At 47.9% G+C, this 25,182-nt stretch overlaps 1 protein-coding gene across 10 annotated transcripts in view; it reads right to left on the reverse strand.

The window, feature by feature from the left end:
- The window catches only part of LOC136483740 (uncharacterized), a 52,487-nt gene that overhangs the window by 21,740 nt on the left and 5,565 nt on the right, over nucleotides 1-25,182 (reverse strand). For 9 of the 10 annotated variants that reach the window (XM_066480889.1, XM_066480890.1, XM_066480897.1 and 6 more), the window contains exons 5-8: nucleotides 20,063-20,282; nucleotides 19,833-19,956; nucleotides 9,500-9,712; nucleotides 8,991-9,362 (exon numbers count right to left, since the gene is read on the reverse strand). In XM_066480889.1, coding sequence (XP_066336986.1) covers nucleotides 8,991-9,362; nucleotides 9,500-9,712; nucleotides 19,833-19,956; nucleotides 20,063-20,282 — 929 coding nt within the window. The remainder of the gene's footprint in view (nucleotides 1-8,990; nucleotides 9,363-9,499; nucleotides 9,713-19,832; nucleotides 19,957-20,062; nucleotides 20,283-25,182) is intronic. The other variant, XM_066480892.1, reaches the window with a different exon arrangement.

The raw sequence follows: 25,182 nt of genomic DNA on the forward strand, positions 1-25,182 counted from the left end.
AGGCTGTCGCGGCGGCCGGTGGCTGCCGCCGTCGCGTGCGGCGTCGGCCTCGTCTCGCCAATGCCCCTAAGGGCTTCATGGTGGCGGCAGGTCGCTCCCACCCTCATCGAGACCAGCCCCCTCCTGCACCTACGCAGAGGCGCCTAGCCTCCCTGGTGGTCCACCCCGCGCGCCCCTCGACTACGCCGGACGCCGGATGGGTTCCATCGGGTTGAGAGTCGTCGTTGTTGGCGCCAGCGCGCGCAGCCGAAGCCGGCTAGGCCAGGTGCCTAAGAACCTCGTTGGCTTGTGCTTCAACTGTTTCAACTGCAGGTGCGTGGGATATCAGGCTTCTGCCTGCCCGCTCCCCCCCACATCCAGGGACGGAAAGCGTGGACGTTCTCCGGCACGGCCGTTCGGTGGTCGCTGGGCAGCTCCGCGGAGGACCACCTACAACCCGCCTAGGGTCGACGTGGAGGATACTGCCTCTGCACACTCTGCCTCCACGGGCCGCGCTACGCGTCGGTGCCGCATTGCTGGGCTACGCCAAGCATGTCGCCGCCGCCTTCGGCGGCCCCCCACCAACCGAGTTTGAGGCGGAGATTGAGGCGGCGGAGGAAGAGCTGATGCTCGCGCTGGTCGCCGTCGTGGCTAGGACCCGGCCGCCTGTGGCGCCAGCCATGGTCCGTCAGTTCCTCCTCGACCAATTCGGTGTGTCGGAGGAGGCTGCCACCGTTCATCGCCATAACCCGAAGGACTTCGTCGTGCGGTTCAGGCATCGCGAGGATATGGAGTTGGTCCTGGGCACACCAGCGGTGGATGCCCCGTTCTCGCTGATCTGGCGCCCATGGCAGAGGACGTCCATGGCCTCTGTGGGTACGTTCAGATACAGGGTGCTTGTCGGGATGAGACATGTCCCTCTTCACGCCAGGAGCATCGCTGTTGCACAGACCATTCTGGGGTCTTCTACCTATGCCGGCGTTGAGTTAGCTCCGCCGGAAGTCGCTCCTAAAGACGATGACCATGAGTTCTTTGTTGTGGCCTAGTGCCTCCACCCTCGGTTCATCCCCGACGAGAAAATCATCACCGTCCTGGAACTGCGCATTCATGTCCATGAGGGTCCCCTCTACCTCCATGCCCATGAGGTAGTCCACACTGACCTCCCTAGGCTGCGCATCGTGGAGTACTAGGACTGGACCATGCTGTCGGCCTCGTCCGATGACGAGGGGTGGGGTGGCGGTGCGGGGGACGACAACGACTCCGACGACAGTATCGACAACGGCTACCACCCTAGTTTCGATGACGGTCGTGGCCGTTCGTCGTGGGGTCCGAGGATTGTCAGGTTTGCCGGCGACAGCAACGATGCCCAGTCGCTTGGCCGGGGTAGTGGACCCGCCTTTAGGCTATGTGGAGCCATTGTCATGGGCACCATGGAGTGCCCGGTTCCCCAAAAGTAGCTGCCTAAGGGCGTCCCAAACGGTTGACAACTTGCTAGCTAGGAGGACTGGCTTATCCAATCAGGAGGAGAGGATGAGAAAATTTACAGCGCTAGCGACGAAGCAAGCGCCTAGCTCGCACGACTTTCCAAATTTCCTGAGTCTCTGACCTGCGTTCCCTATCTTGGCTGTTTCATTTTTTTTATTGTTTCTAGCTAACACAGTAGCCGGCGATTTACTCAGGCTGTTGGGGATGCCCTAAGCAGGTGCGGGCATGCGAGAGCGTTGGGTCCTACACCCGCTTAGAGCTCGAGACCCTGCCCTTCGGCAAAAAGCAGGCGTAGGACAGCTTTGGCCTAGTGGCAAGTCGCATCCGGTTGTCCCAAGTCGATTTCGGAAGGGATGTTGACCGCTCATCGAGAAGGCTATATCGCCTTCCGGGTTGGGCAAGGTGGTCCAACCCGTGGAAAGGTGCGATGATGATGTGTCGCTCGTCAATCGTGGTGCTGAGGGCAGCGCGAATCGTGGTTTTCTCGGGGAAAGGCTGTACGACGATCTCTCCCTGCTCATGGGTGCGCAGGGCAACAAGTCCATGGACCCGATCAATGGTCCAGAAATCCTGTTGCTTCCACAGGCATGTCGTTCAGTCGTTGATAAGCCAAGCTGCTGGGCCTCTGAGTTGGGGTCATTGGAACGGCCTAGTCTGGCCGTGTCCTTGGGCAGCCCTCCTGGGCGGCCCATTATCGGTGGACGCCCAGAGCCCACGGGTGAGCGTTTCTCCAGCCCGAGACGTCATGGCTGCGGCCTCGCACTATGTCGACGCGCTGGCCTCCCCGTCCGCCCTAGTGGCTGAGTTTGCAAGACATGTCTGTGCACCGCTGAAAACACCGCTGTTCAAGGCACCGCCTCGCCATCGTAAACGTCGCTCCCCATGCTCCGCCTCCATTCGTCAGAGTGGACGCCTTGCGGTAAAGTGTGGTTCACGTGCTGCGAACGCCACGCTACAGGCACAGAAGGTGCTGACTGCTAACCACTAAGTGGAACCCCTCCAACCTTCAACAGCACAGGTCGAATGAGGAAATAGCGGCATTCAGGCAGGTGTTCCAGGAGCCTTTGGACTCGGCTAAGGGGGCGGCCCTGTGGGAGCTGATGAAGTTCGATCTGGAGGGGGTCGAATGCATGTTCGAGGAGGCATGTTAACCCTCACGTCTGCCGCTTAGATGGTCGAGACTTCGGTTGTCTATGGCTAGCGAGAATGTATTTGTGTGGAATGTATGTGGCTTAAACACGCGTGCACATCGCAGCTCCATTAGGGAGTTCGTACTTCGTAGTTCAGGAAAGGGTCTCCCTCTTGTGCCTCGAGGAGACCAAGATGGTTGATGTACCGCCTGCTCTAGTTAATGACATGTTAGGACCCCAGTTCGACTACTGCTTCCTCCCTTTCGTAGGCCTCGCCGGGACATTTTGATGGCTTGGCGTTCTGACATTTGGATGGTTGTGGACGTCTCCCGCCAACGGTTCTCCATCTCTGCCAGAGCTTCCATGAGGAATGTTGTCAGCCAACAGTGGTGGATCACGGTCGTCTACGGTCCACATGAAGATACTGATAAAATTGAGTTCCTGGATAGTCTTGTCGTCGTTCGTGCTGCATGCCCAGGCGCTTGGCTCCTGTGCGGAGACTTCAACATGATATACCAGGCCATTGACAAGAACAATGGTCGGCTTGACAGGCGAAACATGCGTCGCTTCGGAAACTTCATTAACCGGATGGAGATTGATGAGCTGCATCTCTCTGATCGTCGCTACACCTGGAGCAATCGTCGTGACACCCCTACGCTTGAGAGGCTGAATTAGGTTTTTGCCACCGCCGACTGGATGTCCTTATTCCCCAATCACCTACTGAAGGCCCGGTCGTCCGATTGCTCGGACCATTGTCCGCTGTTGTTACGTTCCAACACCATTCAGTGGGCGCGCGGCCGGTTCAGATTTGAACCATTCTGGGCCAAGCTTCCGAACTTCTTCCGTCGTTGCCTTGGGTTGGTCTGCAAACCTCATCCATGCGGACCCTTTCGCATCATCGACTACAAGTTACGTAGCATGGCGGCAACACTGAAAACTTGGAGTTCCAAGAACATCGGGAGCGTCCGATTACAACTATCGCTTGCAAGGGAGGTAATCCTTGGGTTGGACGTTTCCGAGGAGTCACGCGATCCCTCAGACGAGGAAAAACTCTTGCACAATGAACTCAAAATGAAATGCTTGGGCTTGGCGTCGCTCAGCAGAACCATTTACCGGCAATGTTCAAAGATCTTGTTGCTAAAGGGGATGCGAACTCTAGATTCTTTCATATGCAAGCATGTCATCGAAAATGGAAGAACACACTGACGACGTTGAAAGTGGGCAATTCGGAGCTTGTTCAGAACAAAGACATGGCGTAAGCTCTGTTCGAGCACTTCGACAGCATTCTGGGGCATCAATTCCCGCGGTCAACCAACGTGAGCTCCAACGCGTTAGGTTTGCCTACTTTGGACCTAGCGCAGCTCGATGTCGTCTTCTCCGAGCAAGAAGTCTAGGAGGTCGTTGTTAGCCTACCGTCCGATAAGGCGTCGGGTCCAGATGGTTTCTTAGGGCTATTCTATAAACATGCATGGACGATCATCAAGGACAATATCATGAGAGCTCTCAATGCTTTCTGGTCAAGGGGTTTTAGGAGTTTCAACTTGGTCAATGAGGCATACATGATCCTGCTGTGGAAGAAGGAAAATCCAGAGGAGATCAAGGATTATAGACCGATCAGTCTTATCCATAGCTTTGGTAAGTTGGTTGCCAAATGCTTGGCCAACCGACTGTCTAGGTTCCTAGGTTCCTGAATGACCTCGTTCGCCCCAATCAGAGTGCCTTCATTTGTGGCTGGAGCATCCACGATAACTTCAGAACACTGCAGCCAACTGCCAGGTTCTTGCATTCTATCAGATGGTCCTCGATGCTTCTAAAAATTGACATCGCAAAGGCATTTGACACCGTCTCCGGGGCATTCCTCCTAGACCTGCTAGAGTTCTTGGGATTCAACCGTCGTTGGCATGATTGGGTATCAGCCTTGCTATCCACTGCGAACACCAAAATCCTTCTCAATGGCCGGCCGGGAGGTAGGATATGTCACGCCAGAGGTCTAAGGCAAGGGGACCCTTTGTCGCCAATGTTGTTCGTCTTAGTCATGGAAGTGCTCAACGGACTCATCGGCCGAGCGGACCAAAATGGTTTCCTCAGCCCTTTGCCTGCCAGGGCGTCTCGCTGCCGAGCGTCGCTCTACGCTGATGATTTGGTCGTCTTCCTGGCCCTAGTGCATGGGGATGTCGCGGTGATGTGAGAGATCCTCAGGGTGTTTGGAGAAGCCTCAGGCCTCTTTACTAACATAGATAAGTATGTTGCCTCCCTGATCCTATGCTCTACTGAACAGGCGGGATTCTTCTAGACATCATTTGGATGCAGGGTGGCCGATTTCCCATGTCGGTACTTGGGTATACCCCTATCGATTCACAGATTGAGTCGAGCCAAAGAACAGCCTCTTGTCGATACGGTGGCCAAGAGAATTCCGGCATGGAAAGGATCATTGCTCAACCTGGCTGGAAGAGCAACACTGACGGCCGTGACTCTGTCCGCCATCCCAACTCACCTTTCCATTGTCGTTTGTTTATCCCCATGGGCGGTTGGGGAAATCGACAAACATCGTTGAGCATTTCTCTAGTCGGGTACTGACCACGTCGCCGGCGGGCAGTGCAAGGTGGCCTGGCCAGTCGGTTGTCGTCCTAAAGATCTTGGAGGGCTAGGCTTGATCGACTTGCGTCAATTCGACATTGCGCTCAGATTCAAATGGGAGTGGCTGCGCAAACTCCACTCCGACCGTCCTTGGGCATTGCTTCCGTCGAATAGCAACAAGACCTTGCTGACGGCATTTCATGCAGCTATGGATATCGTGCTAGGTGATGGCAACTCCACTGTTTTTTGGCTCGATCGATGGATGCCCGAAGACCACTCGGTACATGACATCGCGCCGAGCCTCCTGCGCGTCGTGGGCCGGAGGTTCCTTGGCCGTTCAGTAGGCGGACGCAATAGCAGAGAATGCTTAGGTCGGTGACATCACAGGCCCGCTCACTGTGCTAGTATTAGTCGACTACCTGAAGCTCTGGGAGGTCGTCCAAAATATGTGCATTTGACTGTGGGTGTCGACGACGTCCTGCGATGGAGGTGGGATGCCAGCTTGTCCTACTCATCATCGTCGGCTTATCGCGCTCTTTTCTGCGGGGCCTCCAGGCCTCTCGGGGCCAAGGAGCTCTGGAAGGTTTCCGCCCTGGCAAAGGTGAAGCACATCTTTTGGCTCGAGCTGCACAAAAGATGCTGGACTGCAGCTTGTTGGCACAGGCACGGGTTGCAGCAAACTCCGACATGCATTCTTTGCACGTCTGGTGTTGAAGAGATCGACCATATCTTGCTATCTTGCGCTTTCAGTAGGTAAGTCTGGAGCGCAGCTCTGGGCATTCTCGGTCTTGAAGACTTTTTGGTCGTAGCAGGTGACTGTTTCTGGTCATGGTGGCTGACGTCGCGCAAGAGAATCAACAAAGAGGTGAGGTGAGGTTTCGACTCCCTCACTTTCCTAGTTGGAATGAAAGGACGTTCGACTCCCTCATTGTCTCTGGAAGGAAAGGAACTCAAGGACGTTCGACGGCGCGTGCTCGACCGCGGACGAGGTGTTCCGAGCAGTCGTCGAGGAGGCCAAGCCGTGGTCTCTGGCAGGCTCCAAACACCTTCATAGCTTACTGCCGTTAGCTCTAGCTAATGTGTCACAACAAATGTTTTATGTAATTTAAACCTACGTGCTTTGCTCTTGTCAGGGTTCCGCCTTTCCTTAGTAATGCTAGGATTACTCAGGAACGATGTAACCTTTAACATTCTTTTTCTGCTTAATGAAACACGTGTCAGAAGGACACGCTCGCGAAAAAAAAGAATAAGGCTTGCAGATGATGGGGTTTGCTAGGGATGAAGCTGCCTCAACAGCTGGGAACCCAAACTTTTCCCCGTTTTATGTTAATGGACTCATGTCCCGTTTTATTTTTCGTTACCACACATGTTATGTTAATGGAGATGATCATATAAAAGCCATAGGTTAGCTTTTTTGTGTAAGATGGTACTTAAATAGAACTTCTGTATGAATTAGACTCTGGAGCCTTAATTTTATGATCATATCTTGACAATATATGTGTTAAATTTATGGAATAGTCTGGTATATTGACATTCCAAGTGCATTTAGATTATGCGACAACAGCGAATAAAGAAACTCCATATTTCCTTGATCACGGAAGGCCACTGCCCTTCCGCTTCCAAATGACAGAAGGGAAATTCTCCATGCGTGGATATCTTCCTTGTGGATGGACGGGGATTCTGTTGTCCAGAAAATACCTCTCCTCCATTTAGTTCCCTTGGTTAATCACCCTGTGGCTGCCAAACTAGCCCTAAGAGGGATGGTTGGGTCCTGGTCCTGTGACTATGGGGGTGGCACCCTAGGGTAGGCTCCATGCCTCTGCACTTCGCCAGGTTGTTAGAGCATGTATAGCCTGACAGGGGCGAATCCAGGATATCATGTCACTGGGTCAAGCACTAAGCAGTAGGATCAAAGACATGTTGATTCTCTATTTGAAAGACTAATTTGCAGGTGGATAAAAGAACTTTTAGTGTTTTTTTCGAAAAGTTACCTAGGTCGGGTGACCCCAATGAAGACATGTAGATTGGCCCCAGTAGCTTGGAATAGATCAAATATGCCATATCACATAGGATCTAGCAGACCTTGGCTTAGCACAAAACAGTGCAACATGCTAGCTGTGCCTCTTGGTACCACCAATCAGTTGAAAATGTTAACGGGGGGTCTCCCCCTCTGCTCATTTCCTCTCCCAAACCAAATGAGCAACATAGATTGGAAGTATGTTGTTGTTTTTTATGCTACTAGCACCGAGGCCTCGACTTAGGCGGAGCTAATATAAGTTGTTTATAGCCAAACTACCATGCAATGGTTTGCTCCGCGGCTAAGGGCCAAAAGGTGGATTTAGTACCCTTTTACGGCATGGGTTGCATATGCCCTTAGACCGTCTCCAACAACTGCGACCCAAAATATAAGACACATTCGTTCTTTGGGTAGCGCTACAGGCAAAGGGTTCAATATCTATTTTTTGTCTTCTCCGACAACAAGACCCAAAAGAGAACCATTTCTGCAAATGTGTCTTCAGGAGAGAGGAAAATTTGGGTTATGCTTTTCCTAGCACCCAAAATAGGTCTTCCATATATGTACTCTGTTGGAGGCTATAGGTATTTTGTTGAATACCTATTTTGGGTTTGGGTTCCGTATTGGGTCTCCTGTTGGAGATAGCCTTAGGTAGCGTTTGGTTGGAAGTCAAGGTGGGATGGGACGGTCCCGTCTCTGGTTTCTGGGATGGTACGAGGACGGGACGACTCCAGTTTCTGTTTGGTTGAAGAGGGAATGGGACAAACCCATTTTCTGTTTGGTTTGGAGACATCACAAGTGGGATCACCCACTGACACGTGGAGTCCATTTGTCAGCTTATTTTTTTCTGTTTTTTCTTTTCTTCCTCCCCACCGGAATTTCCGGGTCGAATTTCCGGCCGCGCTCTGAGGGAATTTCTGCGGCTCCGCCCTCTCCCGGCCGCCTGCTCGCCCGCGCTCTGCCGGCCTCCAGAGGCCGCAGCCTCGCCCCCGTCCTCCCCCATCTGCCGGAGGCCGCCGCTCGCTCGTCTCACCCCCGTCCCATGCGGCCCCAGCACCCGTCTCACTGCTCCCGCTCCTGCGCGCTCGCCTCGCCCGCGCGCGGCCACAGCCGGCGGCCCTGCGCGCCCTCGCGCCGCAGCCCGCAACCGGACCGGAGCCCTCGCGCTGCCGCCACGCACAGCCCCTCGCGCCGCCGCAACAGGAGCCCTCTCGCCGCCGCAACCGGACCAGCGAGCAGCGACTGGAGCCCTCGCCAGCAACTGGAGCCTCACCCGCGGCCACAACCGAAGCCCTTGCCCGCGACCCCGTCCGAGCCCGGCGTCACCTCTTCTTCCTCGCAGTCGCCAGCCAGCGGCTCATCCCACCTGGGGCGTCCCCGTCCGTGAAATTTCTGGGGACGGGGACGCCCTGCATCTGATGGGTATATTCGCATGTGGGATGTCCTCGACCCTGCTGGCCTCCCAACCAAACACAGCTCGTCCCAGGTCCGTCCCATCCCATCCCACTTCGTCCCTGCAACCAAACACACTTAGAGGCTTGCAAGCGCATGAGAGCTGCTGCAATTGGCCCCTCATCCACATGTGTGGGGCCTGGAGGCCTCATAATTCCATCAACGTACTCCATAGCAATAATAATACTAAATAAACAGTTGCTATGGGTTTATAACGTTTAGTTGATATTCAATTGTTCATAATACTTTTTGTATTTGAATTTGCCTTTGATAATGTGTATGTCAAGATAAATGTAAATACCATTTTAAAAGAAAAAAATATGCATACCAACATGATCAACATGTATACTAACCGTCAAAGTCACCTTATCGACCACTTTATCTGCTTCCTCCCTGAACACGTCATCAGTAATATTCGCTGTTGTCAGACCCTCATCCACTCTGGTGCTCTCCACATTAAACTCCCCTGTTTTACTATTCTTATAGTCTGGTGCCTTTTTTGCATCCAATGTTACTGTGACTTCACAATATGACTGTCGTGGGAGAATGCCATTTTCTGGTTTTATGCAGTACGGCAATGTGCTTGACGTTGAGATCCTAAAGGCAATGCTGTCATCTGTTACATTTGACAGCTTAATTGAGCGTGATATCTGACTTTGAAGCTTAACAGGTAATTGTAGTTCGAGTGGTTCAATCCCTAGCATGTCATCAGGTAAAGAGATATTCTGCAATTAAGTGAAGACCGATTTGGATTACCATGCATGAATGTATTGTTGAGTTTACCACTGTTGTACAAGTCATGTTTTGGCAGGTTTGACAAATCAAATAAGCTGCTTGAGGTTCATGGATATTAAGAACATACCTTGGAAACCGTTGATTCAATGGTGTTGCTGATGATGTGCTTGTCAGTTGCCATTTCATTAAGCTCAGTGATTATATCCTTTATATGAGGTCTATCTGTGGGCTGTTCACTCATGCATCGTAGTGCCAATTCGAGACATTTAGTCACTTGTTGGTACTCCAATCGTATGTGCTTCCCTGATTTTCTCCACCGGTGCCTCCATCTTCTACACACCTGCCATTTTTACAGAAGATATTTAGAATGATGACCATGCTTGATGCAAAAAGATAAGCACACTCCAGACCCCACAGCTCTAAGTTGACATCACAACTAATGATTTTAAGAAACAAACCCTCCGATTAATAGAGGCAGGCATTTGGGGGCACTGCCTCTAAAAATAATGAGATGGGAGATGGTATCCTAAGTCGTCAACCTCTGTTAATTGATTAACAGAAGCAAGCTTTCTAAAGCGATCGTGTCTGTAGATCAATTAACAGGGCGGCACTCTTAAAAGCCGCCTCTATAAATAGTTGTCTAAAAAACAATTCCTTCAAGGCGACTTGTAAATCTGATTGGAAGCTGTTTTAAAAAACTCATTCAGTGCCCTTTTGATATAGACCGGGCTGCTGTCTCTACCAAGTGCTGATAGTCAATAGTTCATCTACTTGCTGGATTAGAGCAATGCCAAAGTTCTCTAAAGCCATCACCTGGTTCCAGACGATTTTTCTGGAACCAGGTGATGGCTTTAGAGAACTTTGGCATTGCTCTAATCCCCACGGAGCAACCATGGACACCAACTGTACATTCACAACATGTGTTTATACACATACATCTAAGAGTCTTTTACCTGTGTGCCATTAAAAAAGTTTGCAATTGTCTAGCAATTGCAAACTTTTTTAATGGCACACAGGTAAACAATTGCAAACTTTTTTAATGGCACACAGGTAAAAGACTAGCACCCTGTTCGTTTGGGCTTGTTTGGCTTATAAGTCGTACTTTTTCAGCCAACGAACAGTATTTTTCTCACACCAAATCAGCCAACAGTTCTTTCAGCCATGGCTTATCAGTCAAACAAGCCCAGATGAACAGGCCGTACATCTAACCCATGAAATTGTCGCTTAAATATAGGACGACTGCTCCGGATCTCCATCCGTCAACGTATCTTTATTCGAGCCGGCGTTGTCCGAAAGTGGCGACATGGGCGGCTCTACAAATCCCGCCACCGCCGTCCTCCCAACCATCCCCTGCCTCGCCGCTGCCGGAGCAGCCAGCTAGAAGTTGGGCACGCTGCTAGGAAGGTGGTGTTGTGGTGCTGGTTGGTTCAAGGCCTGCTGCTTCACCCGGGGCTGTGGTGTTGCGCCTTTGGTGGTGCTGTGGCTGTTCCCTGGTGGCTGGCGCCTTCTATTGCGCGTGGCCGGCGCGTGATGGGTCTGGTGCAGGCGTTGAGCGGTTTCGAGAAGGTGTGGCGGCACCGCGAGCGGTGGCGCGGAGGCGACCCGTGCAGGGGCATGGTGGAGACTTGTGCGGGAGTACGATGCACGTCCAGCGGCGCGGCAGCCGCCCGTGCTGCGCTTGGCGGCGCAGATGCCACACAAGTTCCCTGTTGTATCTTTGGTGTGCGGGATTGTGTTGCAATGTTCGTGTGCAGGCTTGTGCAGTGGTGGCCATAGTCCATGTGCAGCCATCAATGCTAGTTCATGCTGATCGTTGGTGTGCTGTCGTTGAGAGTGGGTTGGGTGCTAGGCGAAAGCCTTTGTCTTGCTGTTGGGCTGACGACGCCTTTGCCTCTGGGAGCCGTACTCCTTGGACACGTCTGTCGATGCACGCCTCCTCTCTCAATGTGGATCTTGCAGGCCGGTGAAATTCCTGTCCATGTTGGACGGGTAGCGACGGTGTGTCTATGTCGTGTTCCACGCACGGTTCCCACTTTAGTGACTTCGTTTTGAAGTAAAGTTTCTAAGTAAATGAAGATGTGAAGGATTGCTACTACACGAGATCAAATTTTGAGGCCTGACATCAATAGTTTCTAAGTAAACTAGATGCGAATGATTGTTGCGGCACAAGATCAAAGCAAGTTTGAAGCAAGAGAATAGAAGTTGGAAGCTAGTCTTTCTAGCTCTCGTAGTCTTATTGCTCTTTATTTTTTGCTTACCTTAGTTTTGAGGCTTCGAGTGTAAAACCTCTTGTAAACTATGGCTGTGTATATCCACGTGTGGATATAAATGTAAGAGTGCGCAGCAGATCCGGCCCGGGTCGTTATACCCACGAGCTGACGCCCCTCTGGCCTAGGTCCACCGGAGCCCACAACATACTAAGGCCTTGGGCCAAACTCAACCCAAAAGACTAGCCTGATAGGTGAGGGCTGCCCCCACCTTTTATGTTATGCTCCCCCACCATCAATTACCGATGTGGGATTAAACCTAACAATCTCTCCGTCACACATCGGACCCAACTCTTCACATCACACAACCCCATGTGATCTCTGGAAGACGTTATCCAGGTCCTGAGTCCAACGCTCCATATCACACACAACCCATGTGACCTCCGAGACATTAACGGGCTCCCCCGTCACCATGTGACCTCTGAGATTTTTAGGTTTTTCCGACTATGGGCTCTGATACCACTTGTTAGAGTGCGCAGCGGATACCGGCCCGGCTCGCTATACCCACAAGTCGGCACCCCTCGGGTCCAGGTCCACCGAAGCCCACGACATGCTCCCCCACCATCAATTACCGATGTGGGACTAAACCTAACAATAGAGGCTGGATTTCTATCCATTATCTTAAATATAGGATGACTAGTTGGAAAGAAAAACTACAACTCTATCATACATTGGATGCATGCACATAGACACATATATCACGATTTCATGGTGGGTGCCCATGGTTGCTCCATGGGACCGTCCCCACAAATTTATTTCCTAAGTGTCCAAGCGAATATCTTACATTTATTCTCCTTATGGACCTTCCTAATTTGGTTCGGCTTGTGCCTCGCATAGGATCCTTTGAACTAAATCCAGCACACAGATTGCGTGGAGTACTTGTCATCAGCTATTGTAAGGATCTAATGGATGGCTAGAGGGGGAAGAGGTGAATAGCCTAATTAATATCCCTTCTAGGACAAAAACACTAGGCACAAAGGTTAGAGACAAAAGTGATCCCTAATAGCATTACAAGCCTAGTTTAGCACTTCAATGCAAGCCTTTCCTAAAAAATTCTAGTAGCAGGAGGATTATCTAGCTATCAACTAGAGCACACAAGCTACTTGAACTAGGCTACTCAACTTGACTAGTCTAACTACACTACCAACTACACAAGAACAAGAACAATGAAAGAAAGTGTAGTAAGGAGGCAAACCAACAAGGCAAGAGACACAAGAATTTTCCAACCAAGGATTGGTTGCATGCCGACAACTTACATCCCCGTTGAGGTGAGTCCTTGGATTTCCACTCCTCCACAAGCAAAGCAAGCCCTCAAGCTTGACCCTCAACATGGGTGCTCGCTATGAGATGGTGAATCAACAAGGCACTCCAACTAGCCTCTTGATTCCACTAATGTTTGCTCTTGCAGTCTCTACGAGAATAAGCACCAAGCCATCACAATCAATTGATCAGAGCTCTGCACAATCACCAAGCGGTGCTCAACAACCTCCACCTGCTCCAAGCCATCTAGGTGGCGGCAACCACCAAAAGTAGCAAGAAATACACAACCACCATGCTTCTCTAGTGCCACAAGATGCTAACTGACGAGATCATAACATAGGGATATGTCAAGTCTCGGGGTAAGAGGTTCCTGACCGAAGGACCCCCCGACCGATCCTAGGGATCGGTAGGATCGGTCGGGGGCTACACTCCTCAGGTGCGTTCGCCTCTAGCATAGGTCAAGGGCCAGAGCTGGAACTTGGCGCCCCGACGCCCAAGGCTCGGGGGCTCCTCGGCGCTGCCCAACGGGCGCAACGTTGTCATCCACTTCTCCGACAAAGTCACGCACGGGGCGTGACACAAGGGGACAAAACACCCTCCGATGGCTTCAGGGGTTCGGGGGCTTGCGGGCCTGCTCATCAGCCCCACGAGCCGAACACCTTCGCCACCAAGAAGCCTTAGAAGGTGCACCTGGTGGAGCTGAGGCCGGTCCAGGCTGACAAGGCCTGACGGTCCGAGCATCAAAACAGAGCAGCCGGATGACACCCAGGGCTTCTCTGATTCCATGACAACGCTGAGGTCCATCCACGCGGCAGCAGCACCCTCCAGGACTTCGGCGTATGTAAACCATAGACTAAACCCCCAAACTGTTATGTACCTGACCTACCTTAGTATATAAGGGGAGGTCGGATCCTAGAGTGGTGGGGGAGGCCGGAGAGGACGGGGAGGACGAGGAACAGAACTGAACTGAACAGAATCCTCATGACAACTCAGAGCTCTACACCGAGAGCAGGGCCTCCCCGAGAGGAGCACCGAGAACTCCTCCCCATCGACGGTCTTCTTCCCCTCCGACGGAGAAGAAACCTCACCGCCGACGAGCCTGGGAGATCACCGAGCGATCCCCTTCCAAATCTCTTACACACTCTTGTTGTAACCACCTGATTTTGGGTGCTCTTGAATACAAGGATCATCTGCTGCTGGACGTAGGGCCCCGATAGCCCGAACCAGGATAAATCAATGCGTCCTCTCTGTGTTCTTTGTGTTCTTGAGTCCACCCGAGCCACCGGAGACCCACACTCAGTGACACCCGACGAACAACAATGCTTGCCGCGGTTTCAACCCCGCGACACCAACTCTCAAAAACAATGCACTAGATCACTCCTATTATCACCTAAATGCAATCTCAAACAAGCCTATGTGAGTGGAGTGTGTTCTTGAGCTCTGAGTATGGGAGTATCAGCCATGGGAGCCAAGAGTCGCAAAGAGCTTGAACTCCCCTGTTTTTATATCCACCACCAAACAACTAGCCATTATGCTCTTGGAGGGTTGTTTGTGGGGTCACCAAAAAACTCTGATGACCACCAGAGAAGCTTCATCAGAGAAAAGATCCTAACAACTAACAGTTATCTAAAGCCTATATTGAAACGGTAAAATAGCCGTGGGAGAGCTACAAGCTCCGCTGCTGCCCTTGAGTAACCACCGGAGAAATCCGGTGGTAACTCCGAGCCTAGATGTGCTGCACAAAGGTCTTGCAGGCCCCTTTCTCCCCTGACCATCCAGGGGAAGCATTGAAGAAATCCGGTGGGCCTGGGAACCTTCTACAGAAGGTTCTTGAAGCCACCAAAAAAGTATGGTTTTCCCGGGAACCCTAAACCAGAGAGCGACGTCTCCGTTGAAATTTCCTATGCAGATATCACCGGTGCTTTGTTTTAGCCACCATCAGATAAAACCAGTGGTCGATAGAATAGAGCAAGCAATCAACACAAATAGTGGTTAGACTGGAGCCAAAACTCCGGTGCTTCCCCACCAGGGGCACTGTTAAAACTGCGCTAAGCCCTTCTCTCAAAGCTCTTTTCAAATGTGCAACTCCAATGTGTGTTTCGATGAATGCAAACACCTTAAGCACATGAGTTATCAGTTTCAAAGCATTTTCACTAGCATCCTCACCACGTCACTAGATCTAATGCACATGCACTTGTTAGTCATCACCTAGTGGCACTAGATAACCATAACTGCTTTAGAGTTCCCCCTCTTAATAGTACAACTATCTATCCTGAACCCTATCATGCATTCTATTGCACTTTGACCGGCAAAAGCAAAACCCTATTGATATACCTTTGCTTCCAACTCCATCTCCTTCTCTTCTTCTCCAAGGTTGAGCACTTGCTTGGTAAACATAATCTCCACCATCTTCTAGCCTTGCTCAACTTCAAGTGTGGAACTAGCGCAAGCATCTCCATGAAAGCATTACTCCACCAATTGTCACTCAATTACCAAAACCAAACTAGTGCTTTCAACTATCGAATTCCAAATTATGGAGTCTTGAACATCGAGATGCATTTGTATATTCACTAGGATATGGGATGTGAAATCAGGCCGCAGATCACTGTCAAGGTGTGAACACATGGTGGAGATGTGCCCATGTGTGTGTGTGATGAATGATTGACACAAGTGTGAGAGGTTTGAGGCTTTCTTGGTTGAGTCATATTTCATATGTGCTTGATTATGCTAATGACTAACCGGAGGTGTTGTGTTGAGTTGTGTTGTATTGTGAGTGTTGTGCAACATGTCTCTTGGCTATGTTGGTGCGCAGGTGTGGAGCACGGAGACGATCGACGGACATGGAGAAGGGAGACGTGCCGTGCCGATGGATTGGGAGCAGTGAAGGACGGACGTGAGGCTTGGACCGAGGGACCAAGATGGCCAGAAGAATGATCATGGTGGCTGACACTTGGGGACATCAACAAGCAAGAGTACATGTGTGATGAAGATGGCGTCGACCAAGTCAGGGAGGAGGACGATGGCATCGTGGCACTTGGCAGAGGCCGGACACGCATCTACATGGGAGATGTAGATGGCGTCGGTCAAGAAGGAAGGCGAAGGTGTCAAGCTTGGCGGAGGTCGGACACGCGTCAACATCGGTTAGGCATGCCTGGCGAGGCGTGCACGAGGGTTTGCCGGTTTGGTCCTCAAAACCGGGGATGGACGGTTTGGTGGTTTGGGCCTCAAAAACAGGCGTGGACGGTTTGATGGTTTGGGCCTCAAAACCATTGCGGCAGGTTTGACCGGTTTGGGCCTCAAAACCAGGCGTGGACGGTTTGATAGTTTGGGCCTCAAAACCATTGCGGCAGGTTTGACCGGTTTGGGCCTCAAAACCGGGGAGTGGCGGATCGGCGGACATGTGGTGGCATCTCGAAGCTTGCGTCGAGGCGAAGCGAAGTCGAGAAGGTGCCGGGTCCGTTGGATCGACGAGGAAAAACTTGGACGGTTTTACCCCTAGAGGGTATTTGGGTTGTGTGCTTCATGTAATGGCGTTTGTCTTTTGACGGGCGCCTATATATATATGGAGTGGTTGTTGGGGGCAGCCATCCTTGGAGGTGTCACTCTCATTTGTGTGGTGTTGAGAGGAGGCTAGGGTTAGAGAGAGGGGTGGCTCTTGTTCTTGAGTTTTTTGTCATCTTAGCTTTGATTTGGCAAGGAGTGGCTTGTAATCTGACCTCTTGAGTCAATCCAAGGATCAATTTCGTGCACCACTTGTTCTCCTCCCCAAATCTGATTTCCCCCTTCTAAATTTGGTTTTTCTCCTCCCCGAACCCTTCTCTTTGAGATTTTGGTGGTTTCTTTGAATCTGAGATTTTAGGGTCTTTTGAGTTGGATCAAAACGTGCAAGGACACCTGAGAATCATTCCCACCAAGTGGTTTGGGCAGATTCAACTCGAGCACGAAAATCCACTCTTTTGAGGAATTTTGAGAAAACCCCACCCTAATTGATGGATTTTGAGATTGCTTGCGATTTGTTGGGTTTTGGGTGTTGATGCTCTGAAGATGTCTTCTCAACACTCCCAAGAACATCCCTGCAAAGTTTCAAGTCGATCTGAGTTGATTTGGTCGAGTTTCGGGCTTCGAATCGATTTTTACTGAAATCTACTCGTACATGCCAGACATGTCCGGTATGAATTTCGGACATGTCCGGTAGGTCAAACTTTCGAGTTTGGAGCTGAAATTTGGTGGAGATCTTCCCTAAGGTGTCTAGAGTCACAGGTTAAAATTTCATAATTTTTGGACACCATTTGATAGGGTTTTTCCTATTTCTCCCAAAGTCGCTCTGTGCTGTCCAGCGTACCGGACATGTCCGGTGTGTGCTGACTGCGCCCAGTTCAGCAGCTTTTCTAAGGTCGTGATTACCGGACATGTCCAGTGCAGTTCCTAGACAGGTCCGGTGTGAAGTGTAGCTGTGCTGTTTCCTCCGCGGTCTGTGCATTTGAGCTCCGTTTTGCGATCCGTCTTGGTTTTCCACTAATCTAAGAAACTTATCTAGGTACCCTTGTCACTGGTTGGCTTGGGTATTTTAGATTCGGGAACTTGCTTCTTATCAATAGAAGTTGAGTATCCGCTTTTCGGTTTCTCAATTCGGTGTGAGTGCTTCTCGGTCCGTTTGCTTTGTGGTGCCCCGCTGTGTTCCTAGGGAACATCCACCCACTCATTTGGATCGTGGACATCACGGTTCTCTTGCTTCTTGTTTGGAGGTGATTTTTGGGACAGCGGCCAAGAGTTTCAAAAGAAATTTTACGGCTCCCATTCACCCCCCCCCCCCCCCCCTTTGGTCGCTGTTTTCGCTCCTTCACAAGGTCACGACGAAAACAGATGAGAATTGGGCTTGAGAGAGAAGACTGCGGGCATACGACACCAACCACCCCGAGTCACCGAGGAACCGTAGGCGCCGAGGAACCATCACGCGAGTGCTTTGCCCACAATGCTCGGCAAGTTTGGCTTTCGTGTTCCAATTCAGTGGCTCGCAGAGCCGAGAGGTGAGGAGACAAACCGAGGCAGCCGCGGTTGTGTCGCCGCACCGCCGCTCCCACTTCCGCCATAGATGTGCAATGATCGGAAGGCTATCAGGATGCCACCTGCCATCCGCACGGTGGCGGACGCTGATGTCAAAATAGTCACGTCCCCGGCCATGCCGCTCCTCTATTGCCTCGCCACCATCCGCTCCTTGGCCACCGCGGGGGATCCCCTCGACCGGCTCCACCCTGCGGTATGAGACTTTACCCTACACTGGACAACTAACAGTTCTTTAATGCAATTTAGTTTTTCAATAGAGCATCGAAACAATAGTCTACATGAGAGTCCGTTGTTCTTTATGCTAAAGTTTCTTTCGAGTCTCTCATCTTCTCGTGCTTCAATTCAGAGTTGCAGAGCTAATTCTATGATGAGTTGAGCTAGGTTCACAACCAATCTCTTTTACTTCATAAACAAAGTATGAAAAGAACCAATACTCAAATAATTGTTTGTTGACTTTTTTGTTAACTAGGGTAAATTTGCTTTTGTTTGGAGAGCCGTTGAAGATCTTATGGACCGCTAATAGAAAACAAGTTGCACCTCATCAACAAGGAAAAACTTGCATGTTCTTCTCTTCGGTTCCTTGGCTTTAATCAACATGATTCACATGAGCTTCTTGCTTTTCTATTTGGTCTCCATGAAGATATTAACCATGTTAAATGTGAAGCCTTGGAACAGGGCAGCGTTGAATAAAACACAATAGTCTTTACTCTTCAGATACATTGATAGTGTTATATAGGTTGTCAGTGGTTGATATATACCTCTGCCATGGAATCAAGTCCAATTAATTCATCACTGTCTACGTGCTTTGTTATAGAATTTTGGAACCGGAATCAGTCAATATCAACATTAAATTTTTTAGATGATGTGCTTTGGAACCTACCTTGTTCTTGTTCTCATGGTTTGTAGGTTATGGAATCAAACTGAAAATTATTACTGATTACAATTATATATTCCTAGAATATCAAGGATGATGAAATATTGAAAATTTGATCACTTTTGGTCATGCTCATACCTTGATTGGACTATTAACAGCCTTATGGCTTGATGTTCATTTTTTGTATGCATATTTTATTGTAAGAACAAAAGTTCTTATTCCGCCATTGCATATGAAATATTAGACATGTACGTGTCGCACATGCATGTCTACTACTACTACAACAACAACAACAACAACAACAACAAAGCCTTTAAGTCCCAAACAAGTTGGGGTAGGCTAGAGTTGAAACCCAGCAGAAGCAATCAAGGTTCAGGCACGTGAATAGCTGTTTTCCAAGCACTCCTATCTAAGGCTAAGTCTTTGGATATATTCCATCCTAAGTCTCCTTTTATTGCCTCTACCCAAGTCAACTTCGGTCTTCCTCTGCCTCTCTTCACGTTGCTATCCTGGCTTAGAATTCCACATGCACGTCTACTAGTACACTTAATTAACCACCTTAATTTGAAACCAGCCAATGGCTAAAGTTGTCCGGTTTTAATAATTGGAGGGCTGTGCATGTCTGGTTTTGGAGTTTGAGAGCCAAAAATAGACTTTTTTCTTTTCCTAAAACAGATTTAGCTATACCAGTGAAGCTGCTTATGGAGCCAAGCAAAACAAGCTGCTCTACCGGTGGAGCAGAATTGTACCAAACAGGGCCTAATTGTAGTCGGTTGGAGTGGCATGCAGGCACTTGGCATTGTATTTTTGCTTTGATTTGGTTGCCTATCTAACCTAATCAAATATATAGAGGAGACCAGGAGAGCGATCCATACAGAATGAAAGAACATGTAAGAAACCCTGTCTGCACAATTAGCTTTTTGGCATGACTAATTATAGTAAAAAAGGGATCATACACAACAATTAGATTTATTTTTATGAGAAAAACAACTTACATTTGTGATGCTGCACATCTCCTTACTTCCGGTCACCAACTCTAAGATTATCACACCCAAGCTATAAATATCTGATTTTAGGGAAAACTTGCCATTGGATCGGTATTCAGGAGCACAATACCCTCTGCACAAAGAAATTTATGTGAGCAGATGTAAACAGAGATGGGGAGGCGGGGGGTGGGGGTGGGGGGGTGGGGGGCATTCATGGTCTCTCTTGGTATGTTTCTTACAGTGTGTAATGACGTTCTTTACTCATAGTTTGTGATTTTCCATCAAATCTTGATATACCAAAATCTGTAATCTTGGGCACCATATCATCATCGAGTAGTATGTTAAGTGGTTTGAGATCCATGTGAATAATACGCTTTTCATTGTGTAGATAATGCAAGCCCTCAGAAATTCCCCTAATAATTTGCAAACGTGTGTGCCATTCTTCTCCCCTTAATTCATCTGCATTAAGTAAAAGATTAAATAAGAGTAGTGTTGAAAGGTGAGACATATGGAGACCTTGAATTATGCACGGTAACCTATACTAATTATAACAAACATTTCGAAGTTCATTTCTCAAGTGTTCAGTCATTTCAATTTCCTGCACCGTCCTATCACAATTTGCAATCTAATCTATTTGATCATTAGTGTGTTGTTCCTCTCCCAACCTGTCAAACCTTTTTCCCAGTACTCTACAGTTTGTTCCCCTACGTTGGTTCGCCTTCATGAACAACCGTCAGGCACCACCATAGAAGGCATATCATGGCCTTGTTATCGACCACTGACAGGCGAGGCATGCAGCTCCATCCACTCCTGATTGCTGCCAGTGCCAGTTCTCCTTTCCACCTGCTGGAGGTTATTGAACCATTAATGGCTTCAACCTCTCAAGATGATGTCGCTCCAATCTTATCTCCATTTATTTTAGTTTTCAGAAGTTCAGCAGATCTTGATGGTGGTTTCTTGCCATTATCTTTTCTTTTTTATCTGTTAGAGTGCGCAGCGAATCCAGCCCAGCTCGCTATACCCACGAGTCGGCACCCACTCTGGCCCAGGTCCACCGAGGCTCACAACATACCAAGGTATTGGGTCTAACTCAACCCAAAAGTCTAGTCTGATAGGTGAGTGTTGCCCCCGCCTTATATGTTGTGCTCCCCTACCATCAATTACCGATTTGGGATTAAACCTAACAATCTCTCCCATCACACATCGGACCCAACTCTTCACATCACACAACCCCGTGTGATATCCAGAAGACGTTTTTCAGGCCCCGAGTCCAACGCTCAATGTCACACACGACCTGTGTGACCTCCGAGACTAACGGGCTGCCCCGTCCCCATGTGACCCTAGAGATTTTCTAGGTTTTCCGACCACAAGCACCGATACCACTTGTTAGAGTGCGCAGTGGATCCAGCCCAGCTGGCTATACCCACGAGCCGGCACCCGCTCAGGCCCAGGTCCACCGGGGCCCACAACATACTAAAGTCTTGGGCCTAACTCAACCCAAAAAACTAGTCTAATAGGTGAGGGCTTCCCCCGCCTTATATGTTGTGCTCCCCCACCATCAATTACCGATGTGGGACTAAACCTACCATTATCAATGATGCGGTTTGTGGAATGACATAATGATGGTTATTCAGTTGAGTTTTATCAGAAATTTTGAGAAACCTTCAGTCCACAAGTAGTTAGAAATGTTCCATGATCTCCATGTAGGAGACCTACTGCTGTTTAGTCTAAATTTTGGGTTTACCACTCTAATACCGAATGCCCAAGAAGCAAATCTGGTCCAGCAATACTGACCAATTTCCCTACTAAAAGTGAGTTTGAAAGTGTTTAATAAAGTGACTACCATGTGCATGCAACTCTAATATATACACAATGAGTACAGTGACAGATAATGTTATTAGCACAGCTCAAATGGCCTTCATGCGCAGGGGTGTTGTTATCTTCAATGAAACGGATCATGAATATCACAACAAAAAGTATAGTGGAGTGATACTCAAAATGTATAGTGGAGTGATACTCAAAATAGATTTTGAGAGAGCCTATAACAAAGTATGCTGCCCTTCTTGTTTCGGGGACTACATATGAAAGGCTTCTTGCCTAAGTGGATAGCTTAAGGGAGTAGGACTTTTTTTTGGATGGCAGCATAGGTATCAATGTTAATAATGATGTTGCGCAGTTTTTCAAACCAAAAAAGTTCTACACAGGGATATCGCTATCTTCGCTACTCTATAACATTGTAGCTTAGATGTTACCAATTATAATTAATAGGGCCAAAGAAGATGAATAAATCAGTATAATAGTGCACCATCTAGTTGCTGGTGACTTATCTATTCTAGAAGGAGATAGACGTAACATGAAGTTATTGCTTTGTGCATTTGAGTATCTGGTTTAAAGATTATTTCCTATAAGTATAAGCTATTATGTTTTGGAGATGCCCATGATGCGATGGAACAGTACACTGAATTATTTGACTGTAAATCTGAAGATTTTCCTAGGTATTATTAATTAGAAAAAGGTGGCAGAAGAGAACTTTGAGAAATGACTCAGCATTTGGAAAGGCAAACACCTCTAAGTAAGGTAGACTCGCAAAGATAAATTCAGTGATGAGTAGCCTCCCAATGTACTCCCTCCGTTCCAAATTATAAGTCGCTTTGACTTTTTTGGTACATCCATTTTGCTATGTATCTAGACATATATTATATCTAGATGCATAGCAAATTGGATGTACCAAAAAAATCAAAGCGACTTATAATTTGGAACGGAGGGAGTATATTTTTTTGCCATACCTAGATGTGTTCTTAAGAAACTGGATTGTTTTATATCCATATTTTATTGGCAAGGAGATAATCAAAATAAAAAAAAATCATCTCACCAGGTGGAGCATATTATGTCAACCCAAAGATCAAGAGGGTTTACGAATTCATGACTTGCATATCAAGAACACTGCCCTGCTTAGCAAATGCTATTTAAGCACCTTAACATAGATGACACATGGTAGCAATTATCGAAATAACTATTTAGGATCAAAACACTTAGTATAGGTTGAATGGAAAACTGCGGACTCACACTTCTGGTCGAATCTTATAAAGACGAAGTCACAAATTCTCTGCTTTGGATTCTTTATAGTGAAGAGTTGAGCATAGGTGAGTTTTTGGGAGGACAAGTAGCTAAGATATGCAGCATAGCAGAAGTCATCTAAACCACTCCACCAAACCATTTTTGGCTCAAAGACCTTACATGTCCCAAGCTAGTACCATGGAACCAATTGTTACCATGACTGCTAACATCGAATTGGTATGCGAGAGGGACTAGTTTCACTAGAACCGGTGAAATCACATTACCGAACATTAATCTAGATCGTTGTCCCTAATATTAATAAGTTTTTTTAGAAACTAAAGGCACCACTAAAAATCAAAATTTTGTTATGGTACTTATGCAAAGGAATAATGCTAAAAAATGATTTAGCCTGGCGAAATTAGCAATCTAGCAAAACATGTTGCTTTTGCCACAAAATGAGACAATTAGGTACTTGTTCTTTGAATGCCAAGTTGTACATGCTATTTGGACCATAACTCAGGTGGCTTCAGGTCTACCTATGCCCCATAGCATGTCACATATCTTCAGCAATTGGTGAAGGGGAATTAACAAAGGACCAAAGATGGTAGTCCTACTACGGGTGGCCACAACTTGTTGGTCACTTTGGTAAACATTAGTGGTATCATTTTTAAAGGACACAATTTAATACTCCTTTGCAAGTTATTTACTCACTTATACATTGGCTATGTGCTTGTGCTATCATCCAGAAGCCGGATTTATAGGGTTTGGTTGTGGTAGTTTTGCAGTATTTAGCACAAGCCAAGGATATTTTTGCTTAAGAAATGGGTGGTGATCTAGTCTATGGAGTATGGATCGATAACCATGAGAGTGTGCATGTTAGAATCCTTAATTATGTTTGTGTGCTTCTTGTTAGGCAGAGTCTTAGAGTTATTTTAGAAAAGTTATGTCATCACAATGGAGTGTTATTGAAAATTAAATAAAATCTTGCCTTATCAGAAATAATCAATATTATACATTTGTTAGTGCATGGACATAAGATATTTCATCTTTTGACGGTATTAGTGGCTTTAGTTCCTTGATCCTTTGATATTTTTAGTGCATGAGTTCACGCTATTTGTTACATTCAATCCTTTTTATTGCATTAAAATCTATACACAACTAACACTTTCTAGTGTATTTGGTCAAACAGCTTCAAATTGTGGACAATGAATTATTAGGGGATTATATTGTTGGAAATTTATCTAGGAAAGTTAAAAGCTATAGTTGAGAAGTCAAGGTTGATATGTGCCCATGACTAAAGAATGATGTGCGATTGTTAAGATGATTTGAGGCTTTCTAGTTATGCTCTCAAGTCATATATGCTTGATTATGCTAATAGCTTACCAACAATATTGTAGTGTTGTGTTGGGTGGAAAAATGTGTCTTGTGTTGTAGTCTCTTGTCTTGTGAAGTCTATGTGATGGATGCGACATAGTGGTCAACAACCAAAGGTGAAGGTCAAGCAAGGTTCACACTGATGGAACAATGGTGGTGATGGGCGAGTGAGGAGCCTTGAGACCGATGGACTAAGTATGACCAAATGGGTCCAAGGGTGATCCATATCACTCACGTGAAGATCAAGAGTACATGGAGTGAAGATGAAGATGAAGATGGTGTTGACAAAGTCAAGGAGGAGGATGACATCGTGGCACTTTGTGAAGGCCGAACATGACGTGTCTTCTTTGGGATGATGAATATAGCGTCAGTCAAGTCTAGAAGGAAGGAGAAGGCATCAGACCTTGGTAGAGATCAAACATGCATCGATATTTTACCTCCGCACATGAGTGCTGGCGGTCTAGTCTTCAGATTGATAGTCACTAGCGTGTCTGGCTGTCTGCACCTTTGATAAAAAAAACATTTTTAGGCTGAGAGCTTCTATGTAGAGATTAGAAGTGATCTTAAGCAACTCGATGTAATTATCTTGAGTTCAATAAAATGCTTCATAAATAGAAAAACATTATGCTATTACAAAAGCTAAGCTAATGTTGTGATATAAATAGACACAAACTTTTCTATTTTTCTAAAACAAATATATACGTTTACTAAAATTCCACAGATTTGTTTCAAGAATGAGTATCTTAATCTTGTTGTGATTTAAAGTTCTTATATATGAACAAATCATTTCACAAGTACAAGAGAGAACATTCAGGCATAATTAATTGTGCACCGAAACTATTATAATTGAGCAAGTATCTATCTATATAACCTATATAGACGGAACCCACTAAGGGTAATTTATTCTTATTTCTCTGCTACCACGTTA

Source organism: Miscanthus floridulus, chromosome 9 (genome assembly GCF_019320115.1).
Source record: "Miscanthus floridulus cultivar M001 chromosome 9, ASM1932011v1, whole genome shotgun sequence".
Classification (NCBI taxonomy): domain Eukaryota; kingdom Viridiplantae; phylum Streptophyta; class Magnoliopsida; order Poales; family Poaceae; genus Miscanthus; species Miscanthus floridulus.